The sequence below is a fragment of the Anser anser genome (genome assembly GCF_964211835.1).
Source record: "Anser anser genome assembly, chromosome: 2".
NCBI lineage: Eukaryota > Metazoa > Chordata > Aves > Anseriformes > Anatidae > Anser > Anser anser.
Window position 1 is genome coordinate 94733561 of NC_139721.1, and position 27468 is coordinate 94761028.

Genomic DNA, 27468 nt, shown 5'->3' on the forward strand with positions numbered 1-27468 from the left:
TGGCTGAACATTTGAGATTTCACTGGCTTTATTAGACTGGATACTTTTCTAATGTAATTCCTTCAAAATTTCTACAGCAACTGCAATTTTTATGTAGTCTTTAGCTTGTCTTTTTCTGAAGTTATATGATGGTAAGTGGACTCTCTAATCCTGAGTGAAAATTCTAGGTGTTTCTTATGAATACTGGCATAAAAACTTCTAGGAAGAAATGAGCAATGTATTAAATTCTGATATATTAGTCTTTCTGCTGTCTCTGCAATCAATTCATTTTTCTAGAGAAGATTCTTTAACAGCCGATACACAAATATGTGTAAAGGCAAGAATGCTCATACCAATCAGGATGGAAATAGGACAGTGGACTTAAAAATTGTGGGGATGGATCCTTCAGAACTTTACTATGACGTGTTGTCTTTCCTCAAGCCATATTGTAACTGAATTTGAGTGGAACTGTGAACAGTGCAATGGTGAGTTGGAGTGGCATGTGCTTGATCTATGAGACTTTTCTGAGGAAGGCCTTTGAGTCTAAATGTCGCTGATAACTTTCTTCTTCTGCTCTCCATGTGACTGTTAGGTAAACCTTTTGTTCCATTTGAAGATATATGCTAGTATACATGTCTAGGTTTCGGCTTATTTCTACAGCGTTGCCCTTTAAAATATATAATCAATTTCAACCCCAAATGCCATATTAAAAGCAAATTCCGCAAACTTAACTTTCACCATGTAAGTTTTATGTTCTAGTAGCTTCTTCCTCTCTCTCGTTTACAGTACAAATAATTTTCTAGGGCTTTCATATAAAAGCAGTGTGTTTTTTTGGCAAAAATGGCTGCAATCATGCTTTATACAAAAAGGTAGGGGGAATTATCTGGTTATCCCTCTTTGTGTGAGGTGTCACTGTACCTTAAGAGAATATTCTAATCTAATAATATCCCTGCTGTGAATGGATATTTCTTATACTAACACATGGTACTGTCATTTTTTTGAGCAGAAGGAGGTTTTTTTGAAGGGAGCTTTGAAAATGAAGGAAGCATTTGTGGCAGTGACTCTACATTCTGCAGACAGACAGAAGGTACACTGCTAAAAACTTATTCAATTAAAACTCAATCCTTACACTTTGACTTACTGGACAAATAGCCTAGAGTGTTGATAAGTCTTGTTTACAGATCCAACAGTCTTTTAGCTAAAATGTTTAGCAAGATACTAAAAATCCTCTGTGTTCACATGAACTTTGTTCGGATTTCTTGCTTTACTATTCCAGATATTACATGCTTATTCTAACATGATTGTCTTAATGTTCATTATTTGCTGCTTCTCTCTTCCTTCCTTTCCTATGCTTATATTTTTTTCATTCTTTTTCTCATATCCTCTTGGTGTTTACAGGAAGCTTATGGATTTTCCTCCTATGACTAACTATTTTTCTGGATTCTAAGATAAGCAGCTTAGAAATACTATGTTTTATCATGTTTAATATCTAAATTTAACAAATTAAATAGAAGTTGAGATTTATTGCTCTCTCTTAAGGTGTTTATTTTGCTATGCATGATTATGGATTGAGGAAATAAATTTAGCCATGAACAAACTGAGATTTGAAAATATGTCCAGAATAGGGGTCTGAATTTTGCAGTTCTTTATGCAAAATATATGTATATACTGAACACAGTGATTTCAATTTATTCTTCACCTAGGACACAGCATGATGGATACCCTTGCTGTGGCCTTACGTGTTGCAGAGGAAGCAGTGGAAGAAGCTATTTCTAAGGCAGAGACCTACAGTGACAGTCTGGTAACATTTTCTAATACGTTTTGTTAATTTAAACAGAACAATTATGTTGCTTTTAATTTGGGTAGTAGTATGAAAACAAGTAGATACAAAAGAAAAAAAAAAGTGACAACGTGCATCACCTGCAGAGTTAGGTATGAGTTTTATGAATTTGCATTCAAGATGTATGCTGTGTTTCAGAAGGTGATGCATGATGTAAGTACCTGCAATTTCTTCCCACAGTGCCAATAGGGCATATTACCCACTTTTTGATCTATACAATTTCTGTGGAAAGGCCATTTTTATGTGATCTTAGCATCTACAGATAACTGTCTTCATGCAGGACAAGCAGAACGAGGCTTGCTACTTGCAAAAACACAAGGAGGACCTCATAGAAGAGCTGGCCACAACCATCGTGCAGAAGGTATGGCAGACATTTTTTCCATAGCTTGTTCAATAGCCAAAACACAGTTCTTTAGTCTGGTGAGCTGTGGTTCTGCTAACAGAGAAGAGGATGACACCAATGTAGGAAGTACACAGTAAATGACAAGTTGCAATTTGAACTACAACAATCTAGGCTTAATCAGCTGTATCTGACAGAGAGATTAATCTACAAATAAGCTTAATCCAGTGCCTAAATTGATAGCCTACACCCTCAGAGCTGAGAGGTAAGACTCCTTCAGGTCTGTGATATGCTTGCTGGGAAAAGGAGGACCCTCCTTACTAGGATTTTATGTATATATTTCAGTTCACAAAAGGCACAAAGTTTTTCCACTATAAAGGAGCAGGCATTTGACTATACCAACTCTACTGAACTCTGAATCTACAAAACATATGAAAAAAACATTAATCATTAAAATACAATTCTGTTAAGGATTCTATGTGAGAGATGCAAAATACCACAGAACCCTGATTTGTGTGGCTTTTTTTGGGAAGCTTTGTCTTCTGCCTGTAAAGCTGCAGTTGGCTCAGATGCAGGGCCAAAATGGAGGGCTAGTGGGAACAAATACCCCTTGAGTTTGTCTGGACAGGCTGGAGCAAGGCAAGACAAACATGAACAGAGTGATTCTGAGTTTTAGGGATCAGAGAAGCAACCACTCTGCTTATTCAGTCTGCCTCCGTGTGAACTAAGCTCATTACCACATCTGTATATGCTCAATGGGAAATGATCCGTCTTCTTTTTTAATAGGGATATTAGAAGATCCATTCTCCTTATCAGGAGATAGTCCAAATGTCCAAAGTCTATATCAGCTAAACTTGAATTGCTACCACTTTTGTCAAAAGCTGCCTAACGAGATCTTTTATGCTGTAGAATAATGTTCTGTATATATTTTAAACAGAAGCCAGGAAAGTTGTGGAAATGAAGTGTAGCAGGAAATAATCTGTCAGTGTAGGGTAGTAGGTAATTTATATGACGTCTCTCTTAAAACGGTGTAGATTTGCAAAAACAAAAATAGTGTCTAGACACCTAAAACCTCTTTGTTTTCAGTAGAAATGAGTCTAGATGTCATGGGAGCCTTTGAAATTCCCCTCATATGTTGTATTTTATGTTTCTTTGCAAGTGTTCTTTATCTGAGAAAATACTTGACATTAGATGCTGCTAATGTTTAAAGTGTTACAGTAGGAACAGGTTTCCATGTTTATTTAATTCACCTCTGATATTCCTACAGGCATTGGTTATGACTAATTGTATTGTTGCTTATGTGCTTGCAAGCAGTGTGACTTTAGATGAGAAACTTGCAAGCAGCTTGTCAGAATCATCCCTGCATGAACTGTGAAAAAAAGCAAAGGGAAACTCCAGTGTTCTTTCTGGATAGTTTGCCTTGACACAGAGTTAATGTGATGTTCTAAAAAAGAAAAAAAAAGTACTTTTTTCCCCCTCTCTCTCCATCTCCTGTGCTCCCACCCCACCTACCCCAACCTTACAGATTATAAAGAAGCCGAAAAGCAAAACCGAGCAGGCTGAAGCTGACTTTGAATGGCCACCATCCAGAAGCAGTGGCCTGGCATCCGTTGCTGTTTCAGATCAGAGTATGCTGACTTTTCCAGGGAGTCGCAGGGGATCCTACACATTATGGGTGAGTGACTAAATACAAATATTGATGCTTTCTGCTGCACAAAACTGGAATATTGAAATCCTGGATGAATATACTTACTGCCTAGAAAGGTACATACAGATTTGCAGAGAACAACAAGACATACTGCTCAGTTGTGTGATTTCCATAGCACATCATGGGCTATGAAAGTACATCAGAGAGATTGTCTTGCATTGGTGAGTGTGTTAGGGAGAACTAAGATCATAATACAAGCAGTCTTGCTGCTTGATTTGAAAGCTAATAGGATGCCATGCCTCAGTGTTTATTCCTTAAAAAGTTTTATGCTTACTTAGATTTAATTTGGATTTTTGCTGAATGTTATGTCTTCTTTTGTACAGTGTTAGATTTCTGTAAATTATATTTGTTACCTTAGCCATCTTAAAGAAAACAGTCAGTACCACAACAACAAAGAAGTAAAAACTTTAGAGCACCATTTATGCCTGACACTGAAGAGTGTTTCTTCCTCCTCTCACTTATTTCTCAGTACAATGCCTTTAGCTCCTGCTTATAAAGCTGAAGAAAATCTGACAAGCTGCATTAGTAACATTTTAAGAAGAGCAGCAAGGGAAAAGAAGTGAAAATAAGCCATAGGCTTGGATAGGCTGTTTCACAATAGGAGGGCAAAGACAGTGACAGATGAGTTCCAGTGAATTTTGATACAGTGGTTTAAGCTGCTGCTCCCAAATGTCCTGCTATTGCATTCATGTGTGCTTTCCCCCCCAGCAAAGCCATCAGAATTGAATGTGTGCTGTGCCTTAGCTCCAGTTTAGTATGCTAGCTTATGCTGCCAGTGAAAATAGATTTACACCAGAATTTAAGACTGTGGGCCAGAACTGCTGAGATATGTATGGAAGTATCTTCCCCCATCTATTTCTAAACTGGAGGAGTAATGCCTTTAAGCTGCGGCTGTTTACTGAGCAATCACAAGTCAGAGTGAGCATGTTTAAGCGCTTTGCTCTGTAGCTTCTAGGCAACTTGCTTGTAGTACATAGGAGCCAGGAGAGGGAGAGCTGATTTTCTCTCTGACACAACCAAGCTTTCTTTCTGGAGTTTAAGGACAGAGCCTAGGGGAACACACTTTTCATATCCTCAGTTATTACATCAGAAGCCTGTTGCTGTTTTGAGTTTGGAGAGTTAAACTTGAACCCAACACATTTTGAAATTCTGTTCTGAAATAACAAGTTTGAGTCTCAAATTTTCACCAGAGGGAGGTTCTCCTTTCATTTGAGAAATTGTAAACTGTGTGGAGGTAGACATCCACAGGTAGACTTGTGGAAAATTTCCATGCTAAGGTGAGAACAGCTGCAAAGAACAGCTTCAAAACTTCTGCAGCCATCAGTCAGTACGAGAGATTCAGGTGTGTTAAGTGGTTTATAAAAACTTTGTACCTTTGAAAAGTTTCTTTTTCCAGATTTGTCACATTTTGGTTTGTCTTCCATTAAACCAAGTGCTCCAGATTCTGTCAACCTTTCCATAAATTCAGTTTCTGCATTTTGCTTTGCTAGTGTTGCTCTATTGTTTGCTTTTGTCCTTTGAAGTATGCATGTGTTTATTTTTGCTTTGTTTTGAATAGAGAGGAATTAGTATAACTAGACATCCTTGGAAAACTAGAATAAGCCCAGTAGCTAATGTTGATGCAGTTATGTTAGCCTGCTAGGAAAGTATACTGAAAGGCCGCTTGTGCAGAGCAAGTGTAAAGCACTTACTGCCTGTTCGATGTTCAGCAGCAGCAATGGAACAATGCAAATTCCTTTTCCTAAGCTTGCTTTCATTTCAACTTCACCTTCATACAGCTATGAATGGTAAGCATGCATCTGTCAGTAGATTTGGAGGACTAAATTGCATCAATATCTCTTCTGTTTATCATTTGAGAAAGTTACCTTTTCTGTCAAAATTATTGCAATATTTTTTCTTTCCAAAACAAAAACTGTGATGTGCTAGAATCAGAGGGACTGTGTCCTAGTGAGGCCCTTCAGTCGGATACACAAGGTGCTGCGTGTAGGGAGGTGCATTTGAAGTGCTTCTACACAAACGCACACAGTATGAGGAATAAAATGGATGAGCTGGAAGTCTTGGCCCAGTCCCAAAGCTACGACATCATTGGCATAAGCGAAACCTGGTGGGATGAGTCCTGTGGCTGGTTTGTTGCAATAGATGGTTACACGCTCTTCAGGAGGGACAGGCAGGGTAGGCGAGGTGGTGGGGTGGCGATGTATGTGAAGAATAGGCTGGACTGTGTGGAACTTCAAGTTGGCGATGGCAAAGTTGAGAGCCTCTGGGTAAGGATTAAGGGACGAACAAATAAAGGGGATGTCGTTGTGGGAGTCTATTACAGACCACCTGGCCAGGATGACAACGCTGATGAATTATTCTTTGCAGAACTAAGAGGTGCCTCGAGATTGACTCCCCTCGTCCTAATGGGGGATTTTAACTTGCCAGACTTCAGCTGGGATCACCACACGGCTGACACGAGCAAGTCCAGGAGGTTCATAAAGCACCTAGATGATAACTTCTTGGTGCAGGTGCTAAGGGAGCCAACTAGGAAAGGAGCCCTCCTAGATCTGTTGCTGGAGAACAGAGATGGTCTTGTGGGAGACGTGGCAATTGGAGGCCGTCTCGGTCATAGTGACCATGAAGTGGTTGAGTTTAGAATTTATGGTGACAGAAGGAAAGCTGCCACCAAAACTTAAGCCCTGGATGTGGGGAAAGCAGACTTCAGGCTGCTCAGGGAATTAGTCAGCAAGGTCCCCTGGGAAACTGCTTTTGAAGGCATTGGTGTCCATCAGTGCTGGTCCGTCTTTAAGCACTGCCTCCTAAAAGCTCAAGATCAGGCGATTCCAAAATATCGGAAGTCAGGCAAGCGGGGCAGAAGGCCGGCCTGGCTGACCAGGGATCTTCTACTGGAGCTAAGGCAAAAAAAGAAAGTGTACGGCTGCTGGAAGGAGGGTCAGGCGACGATGAAGGAATATAGGGATGCTGTTCGTGTTTGTAGGGAGAAAATTCGTGTGGCCAAAGCCCAACTAGAGTTGAAGCTGGCCATGTCTGTGGGAGACAACAAAAAAGTTTTTTTTAGATATGTGAACAGAAAAAGGAGAACCAAAGAAAACATAGATCCGCTACTAGATGGGGAAGGTCCTCACAGACGATGACATAGGCAAAGCAGAGACGTTTAATGCCTTCTTCGCCTCTGTCTTCAATGCTGATGATGGGCTTCGGGACCCAGGGTACCCTGAGCTGGAGGACCATGACGGTGGGAATGACAAACTCCCAGCTGACCCTGAATGTGTGCAGTATTTGCTGCTCCACCTGGATCCATACAAGCCCATGGGTCCGGATGGACTTCATCCCAGGGTGCTTAAAGAGCTGGCAGACGTCATCGCGGGACCTTTCTCAATTATTTTTCAACGATCTTGGGAATCTGATGAGGTCCCATTGGACTGGAAGCTGGCAAATGTGCCAATTTTCAAGAAGGGTAAGAAAGAAGACCCTAGCAATTACAGGCCTGTCAGTTTCACGTCAGTGCCTGGTAAAATTATGGAGAGGACGATCCTTGAAGTTATTGAAGCGCACCTGGGGGACAATGCAGTCGTTGGTCCCGGCCAACATGGGTTCATGAGGGGTAGGTCCTGCCTAACAAATTTGATTTCCTTTTATGATAAGACCACCCATCCAGTTGATCAAGGGAAACCAGCTGATGTGATCTTTTTGGATTCAGCAAAGCTTTTGACACGGTTTCCCATAGGATCCTACTGGACAAAATGTCCAGCATACAACTTAACAAAAACATCATACGATGGGTGAGCAATTGGCTGACGGGCAGGGCTCAAAGGGTTGTGCTAAATGGGGACACATCTGGCTGGCGGATGGTCACTAGTGGGGTCCCTCAAGGCTCCATTTTAGGGCCAGTCCTCTTCAATGTTTTTATAAATGATTCGGATGTAGGACTAGAAGATGTTCTGAGCAAATTTGCCGACAACACCAAACTTGGACTCGGATGAGGGTGGAAAGGCCTTGCAGAGAGATCTGGACAGATTGGAGAGCTGGGCGAATACCAACCACATGAAGTTAAACAAAAGCAAGTGCCGGGTCCTGCACCTGGGATGGGGAAACCCTGGCTATACGTACAGACTGGGCAATGAGACGCTGGAGAGCAGCCCCGCAGAGAGGGATTTGGGGGTTGTGGTTGACAGCAAGTTGAATATGAGCCAGCAGTGTGCCCTGGCAGCCAGGAGGGCCAACCGTATCCTGGGGTGCATCAAGCACGGCATTGATAGTCAGTCGAGGGAAGGGATTATCCCGCTCTACTCTGCGCTGGTGCGGCCTCACCTCAAGTACTGTGTGCAGTTCTGGGCACCACAGTACAAAAAGGACATTAAACTGTTGGAGAGTGTCCAGAGGAGGGCGACGAAGATGGTGAAGGGCCTAGAGGGTAAGACGTATGAGGAGCGGCTGAGGTCACTGGGCCTGTTCAGCCTGGAGAAGAAGAGGCTGAGGGGGGACCTCATCGCAGTCTACAACTTCCTCGCGAGGGGGAGTGGAGAGGCAGATGACCTGTTCTCTGTTATCACCAGTGACAGGACCCACAGGAATGGTGTGAAGCTGAGGCAGGGGAAGTTTAGGCTGGACATCAGGAAGAGATTCTTCACCGAGAGGGTGGTTCCACACTGGAACAGGCTCCCCAGTGAAGTAGTCACTGCACCAAGCCTGTCTGAATTTAAGAAGAGATTGGACTGTGCACTTAGTCACATGGTCTAAACTTCTGGGCAGACCTGTGCGGTGCCAGGAGTTGGACTTGATGATCCTTATGGGTCCCTTCCAACTCGGGATATTCTATGATTCTATGATTCTATGATTCTATTACAGAGAAGCTGGCAGTTATAACTACGCCCAGGTCCACTTCCCAGGAAAAGCTCCTTACAGCCTTCCAGGAGGATTTTGGAGCTCTTGAGTCCAAATTTGTGACAGAAAATCTTCATGGGCTGCACTAAAACAAGTGAAGTTTTCACATTTCCTAACTGATGACACCAAAATAATGCAAACCCTCAATTTTCATGTACACATCCTACCACTGAGCTGTATGTGTTTGTTGCCTTAGTTGAGCAGAGGTCAGCCACAACAACCCTAAGGGAAGAAAAATAAAAGTTTCTTTTTTTTCCCAAATCTATCCAAGTTTGCTGTTACAGAGGCTGGAGTTACTTACATTAACCTGTTTCCGCATAAGGATTGTTTAAGTAGAGCTCCGTCTGTTTAAGGCTTTTTTTTTTAACTTGGCAAACAACTTATTACTTGAAGCAAGCAAAAGCAGTATAGATTAAACATAAGGGAAGAATAAACGAATAATAAAACAATGACAGAAAGGCACAGGAAAGTGCCTTATTGCATTGCACTGTATTATCAGACACTTGCTAACAGAGTGGGGGGATCTGTATTAATCCCAGATTACTAACAGTGTCGTTACAGCTGCCAAGTAATTTTCTTCTACTCACAGCTATTTATGTGCAGCTCATCCACATCAGCCAGAAAATTCCAGTGAGCTTTGGAAGCCCTGCATTACCTCTCTGCTCATCCAAAATCACTTGCTTTGAAATGACCATTAGATAAGTTATTCTACCTCTTTGTATTATGAAGTAAATGCTGTATGCAGAGAACTTGAGCTTTGGAAGCTAGGAACATCACAGCTTCAACAGACCAACTGTGTGAGACATGCTTAATTAGAGCAAAATCTATTGATCTTTGCATTAATGAGCCCACCCCCCCTTGTATCTCCCTGAAATGTATTATTGATTGATTAACTGCAGTACTGAAGTTATTGTCTTTTCCTTTTTTATCTTTTCAATTTCTTTAAGATCTCTTCCCCATGCTAAAAATACATTTTTTTGCATGGCTGAATATTTTATTTCTCCATCTCATAAAAAGATATGGATGGCACCAGTTGTTTCTCATTACCAATAAGCAAAGGCTGTATAGTGTTGGGATAGGAGGAGCTTAATACAACGAACAGATGATTCTGTGCTTTCTCACTCCATTTCTTCCCATACGTCACTGCCAGTGATAGCAGATGACCAGTTGGCATATTGTATCCCATTCAAACACTGATGGAGTGCAGGTATCCTGGTGTGCTTTAAGTGCTGTATTAGCAGTCTTTATTTTACAGCTAAAAGATTGCATATATAAACAGCAGCTCATCCATAATTTATAGTATTTAAAACAGCTAAGAATATAGGGAAAAGGAGGATTTCATTAAATACACATTATGGTGCCCCTCAAGGGAAGAAGAAGTTTACTGGTTAAGCTAATTATAAGGTCCCCTGTGTACCGTGAGTTGTTTTTTTTTTCTTTCTTTTGATTTGGTTTAAAGCCTGAGGTCCAACACTGCTTTGGAAATCCCTGAAGGTTTTTCAGGTGCTCTGTAACTTTATAGGTTTGTCCCAAACAAATATTTGAAGAAAAGCTTTTTAAGGAGGAGTCCTGTTTAGCAGTCTCATGATACAGCAGAAGAGCTGCTTCAGATGAGGGAGGCATAACACTGTAGAAATTTATGCCAGCAGACATCAGTTCTTACCTGTCAATGACTCATATCAGAAGCATCATATTTACTTCTAAGTAATAAATATGTCATGTCATAGATGGAGCTTTTAGCTTTTATGCATAAGCTGGGATCAGAAGGTTGCACAGAACGTGTTGCTGAGACCTACTTCCAATAAGGCAGGTGTTCGTTTATCCAGAAACCCATCAGCTGTATCCTTATGAGTTATTTACTGTCTTGTTTCCTTCCAGCAAAAGCCAGCTGCAGCACCATTTTCTCTGCACAGCCTATCACAGAACAAGAAAGAACAATAAACTTTGAGATGGAAAAGCTCTTGGTACTTTAGAAATAATGGGTCTTTTTTTATTCATACTTATTTTGAGACAATCCAGCTTTCTCTAAGTACTTTGCACGCTACAAAATCTGCTGGTTTTGCAGGTGTAACATTGTGGTCTTACTGGAAAAATGATCTGGAGTTACCTGACTATATGGTGCTTCGTGAATTTCAGATCAAGACAGTGTTGGCCACAGCAATCTTGTTGATTTCCCACCTTCCACTGTAGCAGAAGGATAGGCTACAACAATCAAAAGATAGGCCTTTGCAATCCTCACTCAGCAGTTATCACTTTTTAAGGTTTCAGGTGGCTAAACATTCACTGCAAGGCTCAACAGCATTGTCCTTCTAAAGTAGTATTTGTAGAATTATTTTAAACTAGAATTTGTTTGAGATGCAGCTTTTGCAGAAGATTACTTATTCTCAGTTGTATAGTACTATTCATGCACTTGACAAACATCCAAAAAGACAGTTTTGGATGCAAGATATATGATCAAGCCCATGCAGGCCTAAATTCAGCTGAATTATATTTACTGCCAGCAAGCCAAGATGGGTTTTAAGGCATGAAAGGGAATAGGAGAGGGACAGAGAAAGATGGTCATTCTACAGCGTTATTTTCTGAAGAATATAGATCATATATGGTTCTTTCAGTTTTTTTTAAAGACGCTATCCTAACACCCTGTTGGTTATCACAAAGCTTTAGTGTCTTATGTAAAACTTATGATGCTCAGAGAGAGGCTGCCTGACAAATCTTACTATATTTTTAGATGAAAACAGGGTGTATATTGTCACAGAGAGAAGCAAATAAGCACGGAACACTTAGGGCTTTCTCTGTCAAGCTGTTTGACTAGGACATGCAGTGATCCTCTGTGATGGGTGAGTGCTCTTTTGATCACAGCTTTGTAGATGAGGGTCAGAAAGGGACATGAAAGGTTGAGCAACCTAGAAATTAAAGAAAAAGAAAAAAAGATTAATTGTGTTCAGTAATGTGTATTCCCTTGAAGAAAATGTGAGTTTATGTGTGAGGCTGCAACTAGACTTGAGATGAAAATGCTGTTTCATCTATGCTTTTATACACATCCACTCTTCCAGTGGAGTAGACTAGTACCAACTTATAATTATATTGCCCTATACCAGAACAGATATCTGTCCTTTTCAGTTTCTCTACTGTAAATGTGTAAATGATGTTCTCATCTGTAAATAATACAATGATACTGTCATCACAAGATGCTAACTAAGCTCTCAGTGTCCTCAAATGAAGGGTGTTATGCGACCGGGAAGCATCTGCACTGCTGGTTTTTTGTTTGTTGTTTTCTTAAAGTTCAGGAGGAGTGAGCCACTCAGGAATACGTGATAAGTAATAACAACTGACCTAAAAAAGGTACCTGCAAAGGTACTATTTAGATTACAATTGCATTGTTACGTCTCTCTATTCCTGTCAGAGCTTGTAATAATTGATTTACCAGAAACTTCTACAGACTTGCTCACATACATCCATGACATTGATTGAACTATGCTATTTTATGCATCCTACCACTTTCCCAAATTGTTAATTCCATAAGTACAAAAAAGAATGTCTATACTCATCTTATGGTACCAATATTTAAATATTCCTTACTACTAGCTTACAAATCCTTTGCGCTAAAAACAATAGAGTTTTCTTATTTGGAAAAAAAAAAAAAAGTCCATCAAAAACCGGATTATACTTATGTGTGATAATGTGTAGAGCTGCTTGCATACCCTGCATCAATGGGGTTGTTGGGGAATAATCTCCTGTCTCTCTCCTTTATAATCTCCAGGTCCTCAAGGTCAGCTAATCTAGGCTGAACCAAAATAAATGCACACCCAAATGTGGCTCTACATGTTCTTACGCAGCTGTGCAATTCGTTTTGCTGATGGACCTATCCCTGATTAACTGAGCATTACTTTTGAACTCCTGTTATAGGAACAGAAATGTTAAAGGGAATAGCTGTCTGAGCAGATGGTGAAAGGATGGAAAACCTACCTAACACGTAGCCAAGCTATGTCTCCTCTGTCATTAGCAAGCAAGTCATCTTGGGCAGACCCTGGACGGATGGATGCTCTGAGGCTTTTACAGGAGAAAGAGCAGTTTTGCTTTCTCCCAGTCTGTTATTCAAGGATTTGCCCTGATGGCTCAGGCACAAAGCTACTTCTTGAGGTGGCATTTCAGGATAGTGTGATACCCTAAGCAGGGTTTGGGGCAAAGCATGAAGGGAGTTTTCTTTCAATTGAGTATGAAAATTTCCCATTTGTCTGCCTGTTCTTGCCCCTTTTCAGAAGCCATAGAGTTGTTAACAGACACTTTGCCACATACAAGATTAACTAAGGAACAGATGCTTGGTATTTCACTCCCTCTGCTAAATGTCTGGATTGCATACATTTGAGCAGAGTGAAAATCACTTCCAGAGATAAATATGGTGTGGCAGAGTGTCACCGTTCTCAAGCTCATCCTGTCTTCTTCCTGGTATGGGAGTTTACTTACCAAAGGATGCATTAGCTGTTGATGTTTAAGGATTGCTACAGTATTTGCTCAGGTGGGTGGGACCTGCTGGTTCTGCCTGTGCACTGACTGTATTTATAGAGCACAGATGAGAAGTGGGTGATAGTTTTTTTGCTGCACCACTAACAGGTGTAGCTGTAAAATTTGCAGGTGAGGAGTGGGGATGGTTATGGTTGTACCTAAGTCACCTGTGTTTGTGCTGTCAATTTTAGGCTTCATCACTGAATAAGAAAAGGAATCTTCAAAGCCCAGCTTAACAGCTTCCCCATAGGCTGGAGCTTGCACAGCACACAGGGCTCTGCTGCTCAGATCCACAGGTGCCTTCGCTGCTCTCAACCCCTGTGTTGATGTCCCAGTGCTTGCAAGGGCTCCTGTCACAGTGGCCCTGCGGCTGCCTTACCCTTGTGGCACCAGGGGTTTAAAACAGTCCTTTATCTACTGTAAATAAGTGCAGAATAAATTTAGGTTTTACTAATTACACAAGACCAAAGAAAGGGGGAAATGGGAGAGAAGTGAGGAGAAAAACATGCATGATCCAGAATATTCTATGTAGAATTCAACCAATTGCTTTGGGGATCTATTTTGTATTACTAATTTGGCTTCTGCTTAGAAGCAAAAGGAATTAACCATTGATGATACTTTTTCATCTTTTAGGGAAGAATGTAGAACAAAATAGGTATATTATCTCCCCATAGAATATGTGTACATATAAAAGAGTTGTTCAAGGTAAATAATCAATAGATTATCATATTCACAAATGTATTTTATAAATAGTTGTTCTTCCCTTAGGTTACTTGTTCTGGTTTTATTAATCCAGTGGCCAGAAGCTTGCAAATTGTTATAAACATTCAGAAGATGAAATATTTATATTTGTTAAATAATAGAAGACTTCATATCTGGTTACTTTTTATCCAATCCTTCTCTAATCTTCAGAACTGACATAGGACAGCAGTGAAACGAGATTGTACATGCAAAAATTATTCCTTTTAGTGCTACCCCAGTACAAGATGAAGGCTGAGTTCTCTCTGTCAAGATGTTATAACTATGCAGCAGAAATTGCCTGAAGAGGTGGGGTAGAAAAATAATGTGTTTGGAATTTCTTTTTGAAAAATAAACAAAACATCTCACAGCAGATGCCATTGGGCAGGATTCAGTGGGCAACTCATCTAACTAAAGTGTTGGGAAATGCCTGTCAATACTGTATTTTGCAAACTGTGCTGTACCGCACAGCAGTCTGGTATGCAGCATGTATCTCCAAGAAGGAAACATGTGCCAGGGGTATAGCAAACGACCTGTTTGGTTGCAGTGCCATCTCCCGATATACTAATTTATTGCAGGAACTAACAGTTGGACTTTAGTGTCTGACTGCAAACATAGAGGGCAGGGCAGCTTTGTAATTCGTCACAAATAAATACACCTAAAATACCATTTGGCTGACAGGTGTATGTTTGTTTTTGTTTTTCTCTCTGAGGAACCAGAACTTCTGGTTAGAAAAAGTATCAGTGTTTTCAACTAGGAGGGAAGGGTCTTGACTTCTTGTTTTTTCATAAATCAGGACCAGAGCTCCTACATTTTTGTCTCCTTTTGAAAACTGTATTTAGGTTACTGTATTATTTGTGTGCTTGAGGCAAATGCACTAGATTGGTTTGTCTGCTTGAGATCTTATTTCTGTCCAAGTTTGTAGGTAATGGATAAAGATTCTAGGCTACGATTCCTCCATTCATTCAGTAAATGCCCCTTTTTTCCAATGTCAGCTGATCAAGAGCCTATCAGTGTAGCTGGCATTACCTCTGTCTCCTGTCTGCCTCCACATTCAGCTACATGAAGCACCAGGTAGGCTTCTCAGTCCTGTTCCCTCAAGTTTAATGTTTGCTTCCTATATGAAAAGCATCCCATGTGGATCTACAGATGGGCTGTTATCTCCAGGAAGAAGGCAGGCACAAATGCAACATAGTAATATATACTTCTGCAGTCTGCCACAAGTAAGCATAGCAGTGCAGTCAGCAGGCATCTACATGGGTTTATAGCCCACACAGGCGGCCATGCAACTATCGCTGTACAGCTGCTGAGTAAGCAGTGCCAGCTGAGCTGAAGGTGATGCAAATGTGCCAACCAAGATTAGAGCTTTTGCTGTGCAACCTCACCCCAGATGACTAACTTTCTATTTTGTCTCTGCTCTTAATTATGAAGGAAACAAAAGGAGGTCTTGAGTCATTTGTTCTTCAAATACAGTCACCAGTCAGGCCAGTAATTCATTAGAGGTGAACTTCTAGACATTTGCTTTTGTGCTTTGAAAAAAAAAATAATAATAAAAAAAAATGGGCATGTCTATGCCACTGTAGACCAATTTTTTCTCATGCCAAGACATGTTTCTGTCATATTCCTGCCCCAGTCTTGGGTATTGTCTGTCCTTTTTTTGTATAGTTATCAGGGTTACCTGTGGTTGTACCAGTCATTTGAACTGCTATCAGGAGTTAGTATTTATACTTCCTCTCCACCCATATTTGTCTGAGTAAAACAATTGTATTATCTATCCTTCCATCCTTATCTAAAACTGACTTTCAGAACAAGAGATAGCCCAGCCCTCTTCTTTTATTTACAACTTAATTGGAGCTTATTAGCAATGACAATTTTTGATCTTTTTAATCTCTCTAGATAAAACAGCTACATGGAACTGCAAAAGTAGTAGTGAAGAGTGTTAGTTCAACAGCTTCCTCAGTAGCATCTTTTTACTCTTTTTCAGAATCTGAATGCTGGGATGCAGTCAGCTGTCATAGCATGGCATTACTCTTCTGTCCTCAAGCCTTCTGTGACATTGAACCATCTTCAGTGAGAAGAGGCTGTACTTCTAGCAGAGCAATCCAAGACAGATTTTATCAAAGATTCACATAAGGCATAGAAAAGGATGTGGAAGGCTTCAAGCCAAGTTTTAGAGGCACCTTTTTTCCCTTTCTTGCATTTGGAGGAATTTTCCTGGGAATTAGCAGTAGTTTAACATATTGTTTTTGTGCTGTCCACAGAAAGTTGACAGAAACTGTGGACAACAGTTTCCCTCTGACCTGCCCCGAAGGTTTCAGCACACAACTTAAAAGAATCCATTTGTCTTCTATAAGCATCCAGTGTATTTGAGGTCCTAGGCTCCATCACTACATGGGACAGTGTCTTTGCTGTGCTTCTGTGTTTCAGTGCTTTTTGTCCATCAGGCCCCTCATGCTAGCCTTCTCCCTTTTAAAATCCTTCATGCTATTGCCTATTTTCTAATCCATCTGAAGGATGTATCTGTCCCACAGTGCAGATGCCTCCAAGCTAGATTTAAGTTGCTCAGGTTCCGTCTTGCAGTGATGCTGCAGAAGCAGAGGTCTTAGGGCAGGATTTGCTGAGCTCCTTCCATGATATTTGCACCCCATGCCAAGTTCTGCATTATCATAGCTTAGCTGTTAGCAGATCTCAAGATAGCTGAGAGCTAAGTGCAAATACTGCCATTGCCATAATGCAACCTTTACTGTGATGTTTATGAAATGGTGAGTAGGCAGGCGAGAAGCTGCCATTTAAACAAAACACCAGAAAAGTTGTCAAACCTACAGATTTTCCATAAATAAGAAAAAACATGTTGCTTTCATTATCTAAGCCCAGGTTATCATTAAACAGACTACTTAAGGTTTTCGTGACTTTTTTTTCTCCTCCTTATGATTCAGTTCTTTAAGTAATAAGGGAAAACAGATAATAGTGATTAAACTATTACTGTAGGATATTCCTTCTGGGTTCTTCAGCAGTTCTTCTTGTCTGTCTGTTTGCCACATATATGACAAAAATACTCACTTAAGGGAATGTTCTTCGTACTGTGCACATAGGGACAGACACAACCACTTGCTGCTCTCAGTACGTGACAACTTAAACACAAAAATATCAGAGTATATGGCAGACATGAACTGGACCTAATTGATTGTAAGAATGTGAAGTTTGGTAGTCCTTTTTTTATAACTAAGTGAAGTCAGTCACAGCAAAGTTAAGCTTTATCATTGTTTAGGCAGCAACTTTGTGGGAAAATTATTTATACTGTCCATATATCCTGGCTTTCACCAAGTTGTATAACAGGATGAAAACAAAGTAAAAGGAGCAAATTCTATAGTAATATAGTTTATTTACCTGTCTATATTGTTACATTATTAACCCTTTTACAGGGTTAGAGAGGATTTAGGTGATCTCGATTTGGTTGGAGGTTTGTAACAGCCTGAATATACACCAAACTATAGGTGAAGTTTGTGAAAGTAAAAGTGACTCATTTGAAAGACTCCACAAAATAAAATTATACAGGACTGTGAGGTGATTCTTAGTTGTTCATGTCACCAAATTTGAAAGCAAACATTCCTATGCATCACATTAGGAGCTGTCTTTGCATTGACAAGTTTCACCAAGTTGTGTGGTCATTGTGTTTGTAAAATATTTGATTCTAGGACAATAATTCTGGCTTTTCCTCCAGAGTTCAGAAGCCAAACTAAACCCTAGTGCATGGCTATGTTTCATTTTACTGAATCTGTTATGAAATCATGCTGCTGAGCCAAAGATACGGGAAGATTTGCAGTTAATTAAATCTTCTGGCATGATGTATAGGTTCCATACAGGAGCATTTCAGATGGGAGGAGCTACAGCCAGAAGAGAGGTGTGTAAGTGTTGCTCTCAAGCCAGCAGGACTCGCAGCAATGCTTATGCTGACCTGGGAGTTGAAGGGACTTGAAAATATCTCAAAGTCAAGTTATCCTTTTCCTCATCAGCAACAGTGCAAAGCAGAGCTCTGATGCAGGCAAAAACTGGCCCTTTTAAGAATAACAGTTTTAGTTAATTATTTGTAATTTGAACATGAGTTAAAATGTACAAAGATTTGAGAGTGCCAACATGGCCTGCGTAAAGAAGCTGAACTACTTGAAAGCATACTTCTTAATGAAACCCTAGTGTATACAGGCAATTTCAAATGACCTTGCAAGGGAGGCCTAGAAAGAGTTTTTGAGTGGTAAGAAGTTAAGGGGGAAAAGGCTAATTGTCATTTCAAAAAGTGATCTCTTTTGCCTTACAAGATGCCTAAGCATGTAGTCATCAAAAGCGAAATTATTAATTAAAAATAAATAAATTTTGCTACAGCAAAATAGTGTCAGATGGATAATAAAACTTGAGTCAATCTGCTCTAGCCATGTCTCTAGAATTACACAGATGATTTGACATGTAAGAGTGAATTCTCCTGAAATCAGCAGGGCACTGCCAGCTTTCACCTTTTTTGAAAACCTGGCCAAATTTAAATATGACTTCTGTAACTGATCCCAATACCTAAATCAAAACTAAAATATCTGATGTATCTATGTGGATCCAAAGGGAAACCCTTTTCCCTCAGTAATAGAGCTCATTAACCAATCATAACAGTATTTTACCTCATTTTTGCTTGAAATGTGACCTTACTAGAAATAGATGTGCAACTGTAGGCTATGTTGAATGCATTAGCAAGATTGTATAAAACTGTCCAGCATATTGTGTGATATGCATATCCTAGCAAACAAAAGAATTCAGCATTAAAATTAGTTGAGTTGCAGATTTATTTCTGGGGAACAGGCTGTTTGCTTTTTCTTCTTAATTTTTAACTTCTGAAAATTGTTACAACAGATGGCCTGTTGAGCCAACAATAGATCATCATGTCTCACCACAATGGGATCTCTTTCTGGCTAGCTTGAATTGGGAACTGTTAGATATCAGTCCTCATCAAGCACATTCAGAACAGCTACACCTTGATTACTTCTTTCCATCTGGTCCCTTGTAGTTCAAACAAGTTCCTGCCTCCTTGCATAACATCAGAAATGCACATAAATATGCAATCTAGCACTGAAACTTAGAATCATCATAGAATCATAGAATGGCTCAGGTTGGAAGGGACCTTAAAGATTATCAAGTTTCATTAAGTTCCACTTAAATTCCATTTCTGGATGCTAGCAGTCCCCACACTTCCATGCTCATACTAATTAAAGAGTTTGATAACTAAATATTTCTATCTTAAAATTATGCTCATTGATTTTTATTCCCACAGAGGTCTCAGTCTGCATTTTCCCTGGCTAGTGAAGATATGCCCAGTAAAGGACTAGACCCTGCATCGTCTGTGTCTGAGGCTCTTTGGAGGCAGCAGAAAGGACAATTCAGGAAACAGAAGGAACGCAAGCTCTCTGCATTACCCAGCTGGAAAAGTGTGGACAGGCTAAATGAAACAAGTAAATATTTCTAGTACGAGTATGATTCCTTTTTTTGGTTCTCACACCCATGTGGAATAAGTAAGACTTAAAGCAAGAACTTTGCCCACAAAATTTCTGTTGACATCTGTGCTTGCAGGTGTCACATATAAAAATGTCTGAGAATTTGGCGATGGTTGTGTGTCATGGCGCATTGGCATGTATCCTTGCTTATCCTACCATTGCTTTTTTCCAAGGAGAGATTCAAAATCTGGGCATTTGGGAAGTTGATTTGGGAATTTTAGGAAACATTAGGTATCTAGCTTGGATGTGTTTCAGAGCTTCTAAGACACAAGAGCTTAAGGGCCCCGCTTTTTTTTTTTTTTCCTACTTACTTGTCCTCCCGTTGAAGGAGTTTGCATATGCCCACAGTCTCCCTTCTGTTGCACAAGTTAACTGTTTTTGAGGTTACATAGTGAACCAAACAGTGAAATAATTCAAGTTTAAGATTCCCCCTCACACCTTTATTTTCAACCCTGATGAATTCACCAGCGCAGCGTGCTGTGCAGCCTTGAAAACAGCTGTTTCTGCACACGTTGGAGGAAGCTGTATGAGTAGGAACTTCACAGACCATCAGCTTCCCTAGACCAATGTCCTCCCTCTTTGTGTGCATTAGATATGGATGTAAATATGGACAATGTATGAAGTAACATCATAAGTCAGCTCCGTTACTTAACCAGCACCCTGGATTAGAATGCAGTTCCCTGCTTACTTCAAGATGCCGTTAAGTACAGGCTGTATTTGAAAAAGTTGGTTCCTGCTCTTCTGGGGTCCAATTTCTTCTTTTCCTGTTCTGGCTTTACTGTTCATGAAGCCACATCAGGCAACTGCTGCACAAAAGAGTTGGTTAGCTGTCATCCTCACAGGTGTGCTAATGATCACGTTGACACAATGGGAAGCAATGAACTGCTCATTTTAGCAGCAGCCCCTGGCTCCAAGTGATGGGGAACAGCAGAGCTGACCTACCTTTTGCTGTTGTTCTCCCATGACACAGGGCTGCTCATTCCTGTGCCCTCTCTTGTAGCAGCTGTAGAGACCATCTGATCCCTTTAGCAATCCCTGACAAGGCTACCTATCAATTTGATTCATGCTGCTGTAATGTCAGTTGAGAGGAATTGCAGAACTTGGGAGGCTGGAAATTAGACAGCGTGAATAGTCTCCTCCCCCTGAAAATTATGTGATAATAAAGTAGTATTAAAATCTGACTTAACTAAGTATGCTTTACTTTGTGAACTCTTCATTCAACCTCCTGTCAGAAATGTTGTTCTGGGCATTTTAGCTGAAGGCCTATTTTCAGTAAACTAGGGTGCTTAAATTTAAGAACCCACTTCAATCTCATTGAATTCAACTGTTCGGCAATTTGCTACTTAACAGTTGCTTAACTATAGCAGAAAGGAAAATTGACCCAGTTTCCTTTCAGGTGCTCTACTCAGAGGATTTGCTCTGCTTCTTTCTTACATTAAATAGCTGAGTGTGCTAATATGTTGAAATAAGATCTCACCTGTGCAGTAGTAAATAGCTCTGTATTAGGCTGCAGAAAATGCGAGAAGTCTCTTCCAAGTGTCTGGAGTGGTAACATTAGTGGGCATTCTTAGTCATGTAGCCTGTTCACAATTCATTTTTTAGTCATGTAGCTGTTCACAATTCATTTTGATTACAATTTGCACTGGTTTAAATGATGACTCAAGAGCCAAATCCTGAATTTGCAATAGTTTCATAATGAGACTTATTAAAATCTATTTTCATTTTCACATGTATAAATTATAATGAATACCCAAAGAACTGTGTACAAAATCCATTCTTTCAAATAAGTGACTATGTTTTGAAAAATCAGGAAGGAACCATTTGACATTAGTTGAAGTTGGGATAAAACTGAACCAGGTATTTTCAAACAAATTCTCAGCGGCTTGCCTTTCTGTCCTGCTTACGTTCTAAGATGTAATCAACTATTATCCTGTCCTTTCTTCAGTTAACTGAGGATGTTAGACTGATTCTTATGTGTAGCTGCTAAGCAAAATAAGGGGTTATGGTTTGGGAGAGAAAAAAACATAACAGTATGGCCCTCCACTGCATGATGTTCGTGTGATGTGCTGTAGCTGAATTCAATTTTTGTTAGAGATTTATGTCTTCCAAAGCTGGTTGCTTTGTTTGAAAGGAGAGATGTTTTTATGGAAAGAAGGTCTTCTTTCTCTCAAGAGAATCCTGTACTGAGATTAGTGAGCATAGTTGGAAAATACAAGAAAGCTTCTCACGCTGGAGAAAGATTCTCATGCTTGATAGCGAGTCCTTTTTTTTCTCCTATATCAGTTATTACAATAAGGAGTATGCCTCGGTTGGAACTGTTTTGATGTATTTAGTAACCTTCAATGGATTCTTCCTGCATGTCCGTAGCCATCTCCATTTTATCACAGATTAATTACCAGTATCCATAACACCCTTGGCAAGAAGCTCCACGGGTCTGGTACTCATTGCATCCCTCTTTTTTTTTTTTTTTCTCTTTCTTTTTCCCCTTTTTTTTCTTTTATTTTTTTTGAACCTAGATTTCACTAGTTTTACTTGACGTTCTCTAGTAGTTAGATTGGAGGAGATTCCCCCATCTTTTCTAGCATGAATCTTTGTCTTCTCTTCTCCAGATTTAATCATTCCTTAAAAGGAAGCTATTTCAGAACCTGGCTCATACTTTGTTGCTATTGTCAGATCCTTTTCCATCTTTCCTTTTCAAGATGGGGCACCAAAACTGCACACAGAATCAAAGACATATGCGAAACATGGGATTTATATGTGTCTGTGTATTGATGTTTCTTCATTCTTTCCTAAAAATTCTTTCAGGAAAAAAAAAAAAAGCCTTGTTCCAAGCATTCTCACATTTGCAGTTGTCATCACCATGACTTTGAATGGTGACTTCTGATTGAACGTATAGTAGCATAGCTCAGAGAATGAAAGAATTTATAGTAGCAACAATGCATTCATTTGTTCATTAGTTTTTCTGAACCTTCCAATTTGCAGCCAGTTGATTGTAAACTGGCAAGCAGAATGAGCTCTACACACTGTGATAACATAGTGGTAATTAAAGAGTTTGTTATTCTTTCATTTTCATAGATCCTCCTCCTGTTTTACAAAGCACTGATGGAAACTGGGTGGCTTTGCAGAATGTTACTTTGCCTCGTCCTCGAATGCTCGCCAAACCAAAGAGTCAAGTATTTGAAGCTTTGGAGAATGAATCCACTGTTGTGTCCGCATATGATGAGATGGGCTCAGACAGCGAGGATGACTACAACTGGAATGTGGCCTTGAACAAGCTGCATCAAAGACCTCGGCAATTACCAGATGATTTCTATTATACCAGTTCCCAGTATGATTCTGAGTGGGTTTATGGTAATGATCAGTACCAGGCAGTAACCTCACCTTCCTCTGGGTTATATATCAATACTGAGACACTGTTCTCTGATTCTGAAACATCTTCAGTAAACTCTTCCCAGGAAGCTAAAGGACCTAGCAAACTTCTCTGGTTACAAAGCAGAACTCAGAGTGATGTGCCCAGAACGGAAAAAAAGCATTTCCACGGAGAGCTGGATGTAAATTTCAATCCGCAGGCAACCAGCTTGGAATATTCGGATAGCAGCGAGACTGAAGAAGTTCATTATGATTTACAAAAGAAATCAAGAAGGTGGAGGAAGAACAAAATCTCTAAAGAGATATGTGAAGCAAAAAAACACACAAAAGCCAACGTGAAGAATTTAAGTCAGGTAATTGTGTTTGATCTTTCTGAATGCGATCTCAAAAATAGCAGGGCAAAACTAATCAAGCTGTGTTGTCAATAGCATGTGAGTTGTGAGTGGAAGGTGCAGTGTTCTTGCAAGCTTTGTCCTCCTCATGCCTCATAACCAAGAAGAACCAAAGGTAAAGTGTTAAACATATCATGAACAGGCTTTGTTTCTTTCTCAGATATGCCACTTCCATCTGATCAATGATATTGTTAATACTGTAAAATGCAGTGTTCTTAAAAAAAAAAGGCAGGGTTTGCCAACAGCTAGCAAATGTTGAGTAATTACCTGTTGACTTTTTTGTTTATTCTAACGCCTTTGTTGTTGGAATAAGAAATAACTCATATACCTGGGAATCTTTGGTATGCTGTTGTCATCGTATGGGATAAAGATAATGAGCAGCAGAAATTCAGAAAGGAATATTTTTGAAATATGGTCCAAATGATGTCTGCTTTTAATTGATCACTTGATTGTTTCAATTCTAAAGTGTTTTAGTGAGTGTTTACAAACTACTTAGATTTAAATAATTAGACAATTTATTAAAAAAAAAAGTAAGTGCTCAAATTTGGAAAAACTGATCATAGATGTTAAAGATAGCAAAGCACTCCCCAAACATTTCTTTCAAACAACAATTATGAGATAACCAGAAAGTAAAGAAGTCATCTTCTTTACAAGGATTTTTCCAGGCTATGGACTGATAGCATGTAAGGGATCCAGTTGTCCCCCAGAATTTTTCAGCAGTGCAAACACACTTCTAACTCTGGAAGAAGAGAACACTGAATACTTGTTCAATTCCATTTCCCATATCTTACTCCTCTCACATCCTGTAGCTGGACCACTGCTGTAGTACAAAAATGTTGAACCTGAAGCAAGGAGCTAAATGTCTTCTCCCTATGCCTCTGACTACAAGCAACCCGATCCAATCTTTAAAGTTGTCTAAGCAATCTTAGAATGTCTGGAATAGTTACCCTTTGCTTGTGCTACTAGCCTGTATCTCCCACTGAAAAACATCAGCACAGTTGATCATAAGTCAAGGTTAGGGTTATAGGATTTGAGCGGGTTTTTAATGCTGGGTAAACTATAGTTAATTCTGTATCTATTCCTTCTGCTTTTAGGAGACAGGTGTGGGTGTTCTATACTGACTCATTTATAGTCATGTCCTCATACATTTATGATCTACAGCTGTTGAGGGGGACTTAGATATGATACTGTGCTCCAACAACACATCAGTGGCCATTAAAGACTTCTTAGAACATCAGACAGAATAACAGAACTTTCGAGGGACTGTACAAAGACCATGTTTTGTACACAGAAATATATTTCAATTTCTGGCTTTACATATTTGTGCATGTTCTGTATGTGTGTGCTTATATTCATATTGCAGCTTTCTACATACTACTGGTCTGCAGAGTATAGATGAGCATTGCTCACAGGTGTGGTGGTTTCACCCTGTTGGGCAGCTGAACTCCACCACAATCCCTCTCTCACTCCCCCTCCGCAGAGAAAGAGGGGAAGCAAATACAATGGAAAGGGCTCAGGGGTTGAGATAAGGACAGGGAGATTGCTCAACAATTATTGTCATGGGCAAAAGAGACTCAGCATAGGGAGATTAATGTAATTCATTGCCTATCACTAACAGACTAGAGCAGTGAGAACTAGAAGCAAACTTCTAGCAAAAAAATAAAATTAAATAAGGGAAAAAAAAAAAGCCACAGGGGAACTTCTGCTCCGTGCTTGGATCACATCCTGCCCTTCTTCTGCACTAACCTTGGGGTCTGTGGAATTGTTTCTCTCACGTTTTCTCACTCCTCTCTCCTAGATGCTATTGTGCAGCAGTTTTTTTCCCCTTTCTTAAGTCTGCTCTCCCAGAGGCCCAACCAACATCACTCCCTGGCTCAGCTCTGGCCAGCGGTGGGTCCCTTTTGGAGCCAGCTGGAGCTGGCTCTGATCTGACATGGGGAAGCTGCTGGGCTCTGCTCACAGAGAGCATCCCTGCAGCCCCCCTGGTACCAAACCCCTTTCCACATAAGCCTACTACAACAGGTTAGGTCCCCTCCAGGGGAGAACAGAGAGGCAGGGTGCTTCCAGGCTGTGACTGCACCCTTCAGCAGATCAGTGTGTATTTCAAAGAGCAAGCTGGTGCAGAAAGTGATAGTTCTTTCCAAATCTCTTGTGAGTTGCTTTGTATCTTCAGTGCTGCTCAGACCTCTCTGTTGTGCTCAAAACGCAAGGTTTGGGATTCTGAGCCATTCTCCTTTTTACCTTAGGCAAAAAGAGACTGTTCCTGCTCTCCTGCTCCCTCAGTCACAGTGGAGCAGGAAGCGGCACTCTGGTTCCATGTTTTCAAAACAATGAAATTCTCATTAGGAAGTTTGTGTATAATAATATGGATGGGTGTGCATGCATTTCATTTGTGTTTAGACACACACACAGACCCCGGTGGCTGATGTGACAGTTGGTGCCTGCCAGCAGCCACCTGTTCCTCCAGCCCTTGGTAGGGAAAGCACTGCTCGGAGCAAGAATGGACTGGTCAGTACAATTTATAGCAAGGATGTTGCTAGGGGTGAGAAATTCTAGGAAGCGATTAAAATGATGAAGACTATGAGGAATGTGATTTGAGGTATGATACTAAATTAACCAGGCATCATTTGTGTTGCTTAGAAAAATGAGATTCAAGAGATGTCAGGATCTCATGTAGTCCCCAAAATAATGTATTAATCTAGGTAAAATGTAAACTGAAGCAGAGAGCCCTACAGGTGAACAGTTTGCACAAAGTGATAGCATACATATGGTAAACTGCAGATTGTAAATTTAAGGAAGCTTCATTGTGTGGCATTAAGCCCGTCATAGATTTTCACACCCTGAGATTAGTGAGAATTTACTGAAACCACACAAAATGCTCTCCTAAACCATGTTGCATCAAGACATCAGACAATGAACAGCTGATCATATGTAAATGACAGCGAATAAACTTAATTTTTCCTTACTTTACTGCATTATAATAATAACAGGATAACTTGTTAACCACTGTGTTTTCATCAGCATTGTAGATTTCAGTTTAGCCATGTAAACGTTGGATTTTCTTTTATATTTTTTCAAATAGTGAAGATTGATTTCTTTATTGTGGCTCCCTGAGACACGCTAAAATGAAAGTGGGCCCTTTCCTCTCTCCCTGCTCCAAATCTGGAGAGTTGTTAGTGGTAACATTCTGGAACAATCACAATCATTTCATAGCTCACAACTGAATTTCTATTAAAAAGTATATATATATATATATTTAATCCAGATTTAGTACCTAGATTAGAAAAATGCTGTGGCATGTCTTAAGATGTGTTTCAGACTCAAAACTAGAATGCTGACTTTATGTCTGACAGAAAATTTATAGTCTGAAGTCTGCAGTGTCTTAAAAAGGAAAACCTGAAAACAGATATCAAGTTGTGCTGAGTTAGGGGAGACATTTTGCCACTTTATGATAGGTAAAAGAACAACCTGCTTTAGTGGGTTTTCTGTAGATAGGCTGTAAACACTGTCATGAAGCAGGTAGAGCAGGACATTAAAACTGCCCTGATAAAAACAAAATCCTACCGTAGGAAGTTTCTGATTGCTTATGTAGCACAGGAAACAAATTCCTGGGGAACGTGAATTGAGATGTGCAACCTTACATCTACCTTCTCTGATTTTAATGATAATTATTTTCCAAATTGTCACTTTTTTACAAGAAATAGCCACTCAAACCATCAATCTCTGTCTGTTTTCATCATTACTACTGTTGTTTTATTGGCTTTCATTATATTTTTGAGAGCAGGATATGCTGCTTATTGTAGCTGTAATTCTTATATATCTGAAGGAAAGCGGAGTCACTTAATTGCTTCCAGTGACAGAAGTGTCCTCATTATGAGTTCGCTTCTTTTATCAGAAGACCCTACCTGTTAATTACAGCTGTCCTGCCCCTGCTGCCCTGCAGCCAGGTGAGGGGTGAGCGCTGCTGGACTGCCAGTCCCCACGGGATGGCGCTTGGGATTTGTTTATCGAAAATAGCTGCCCCGAAATTACACTGACTCATAGAGAAACTGCCTGCAAACCTCACAATTTGTGTCATCTTCTAAAAACTGGAGTTTCTAATCTCTGTTTCCTATTTCAGTTTAGAGCTTTCTGTCCATGATGTAGCAGAGACTTGTGTCTGGAGTGAACTAGCCAGGACTTAGCTT

General features: G+C 40.1%; 1 protein-coding gene across 14 annotated transcripts in view; it reads left to right on the top strand.

Annotated features, from left to right (window-relative positions):
* MYRIP (myosin VIIA and Rab interacting protein) overlaps nucleotides 1–27468 on the top strand; it is a 254003-nt gene that overhangs the window by 192853 nt on the left and 33682 nt on the right. For all 14 annotated transcript variants that reach the window (XR_014580615.1, XM_083826509.1, XM_083826515.1 and 11 more), the window contains 6 exons: nucleotides 986–1066; nucleotides 1683–1780; nucleotides 2100–2180; nucleotides 3685–3834; nucleotides 19301–19478; nucleotides 22596–23242. Coding sequence is in view for 13 of the 14 variants with exons in the window: in XM_083826509.1 (XP_083682635.1) it covers nucleotides 986–1066; nucleotides 1683–1780; nucleotides 2100–2180; nucleotides 3685–3834; nucleotides 19301–19478; nucleotides 22596–23242 (1235 nt within the window). In the remaining variant the exon portion in view is untranslated. The remainder of the gene's footprint in view (nucleotides 1–985; nucleotides 1067–1682; nucleotides 1781–2099; nucleotides 2181–3684; nucleotides 3835–19300; nucleotides 19479–22595; nucleotides 23243–27468) is intronic.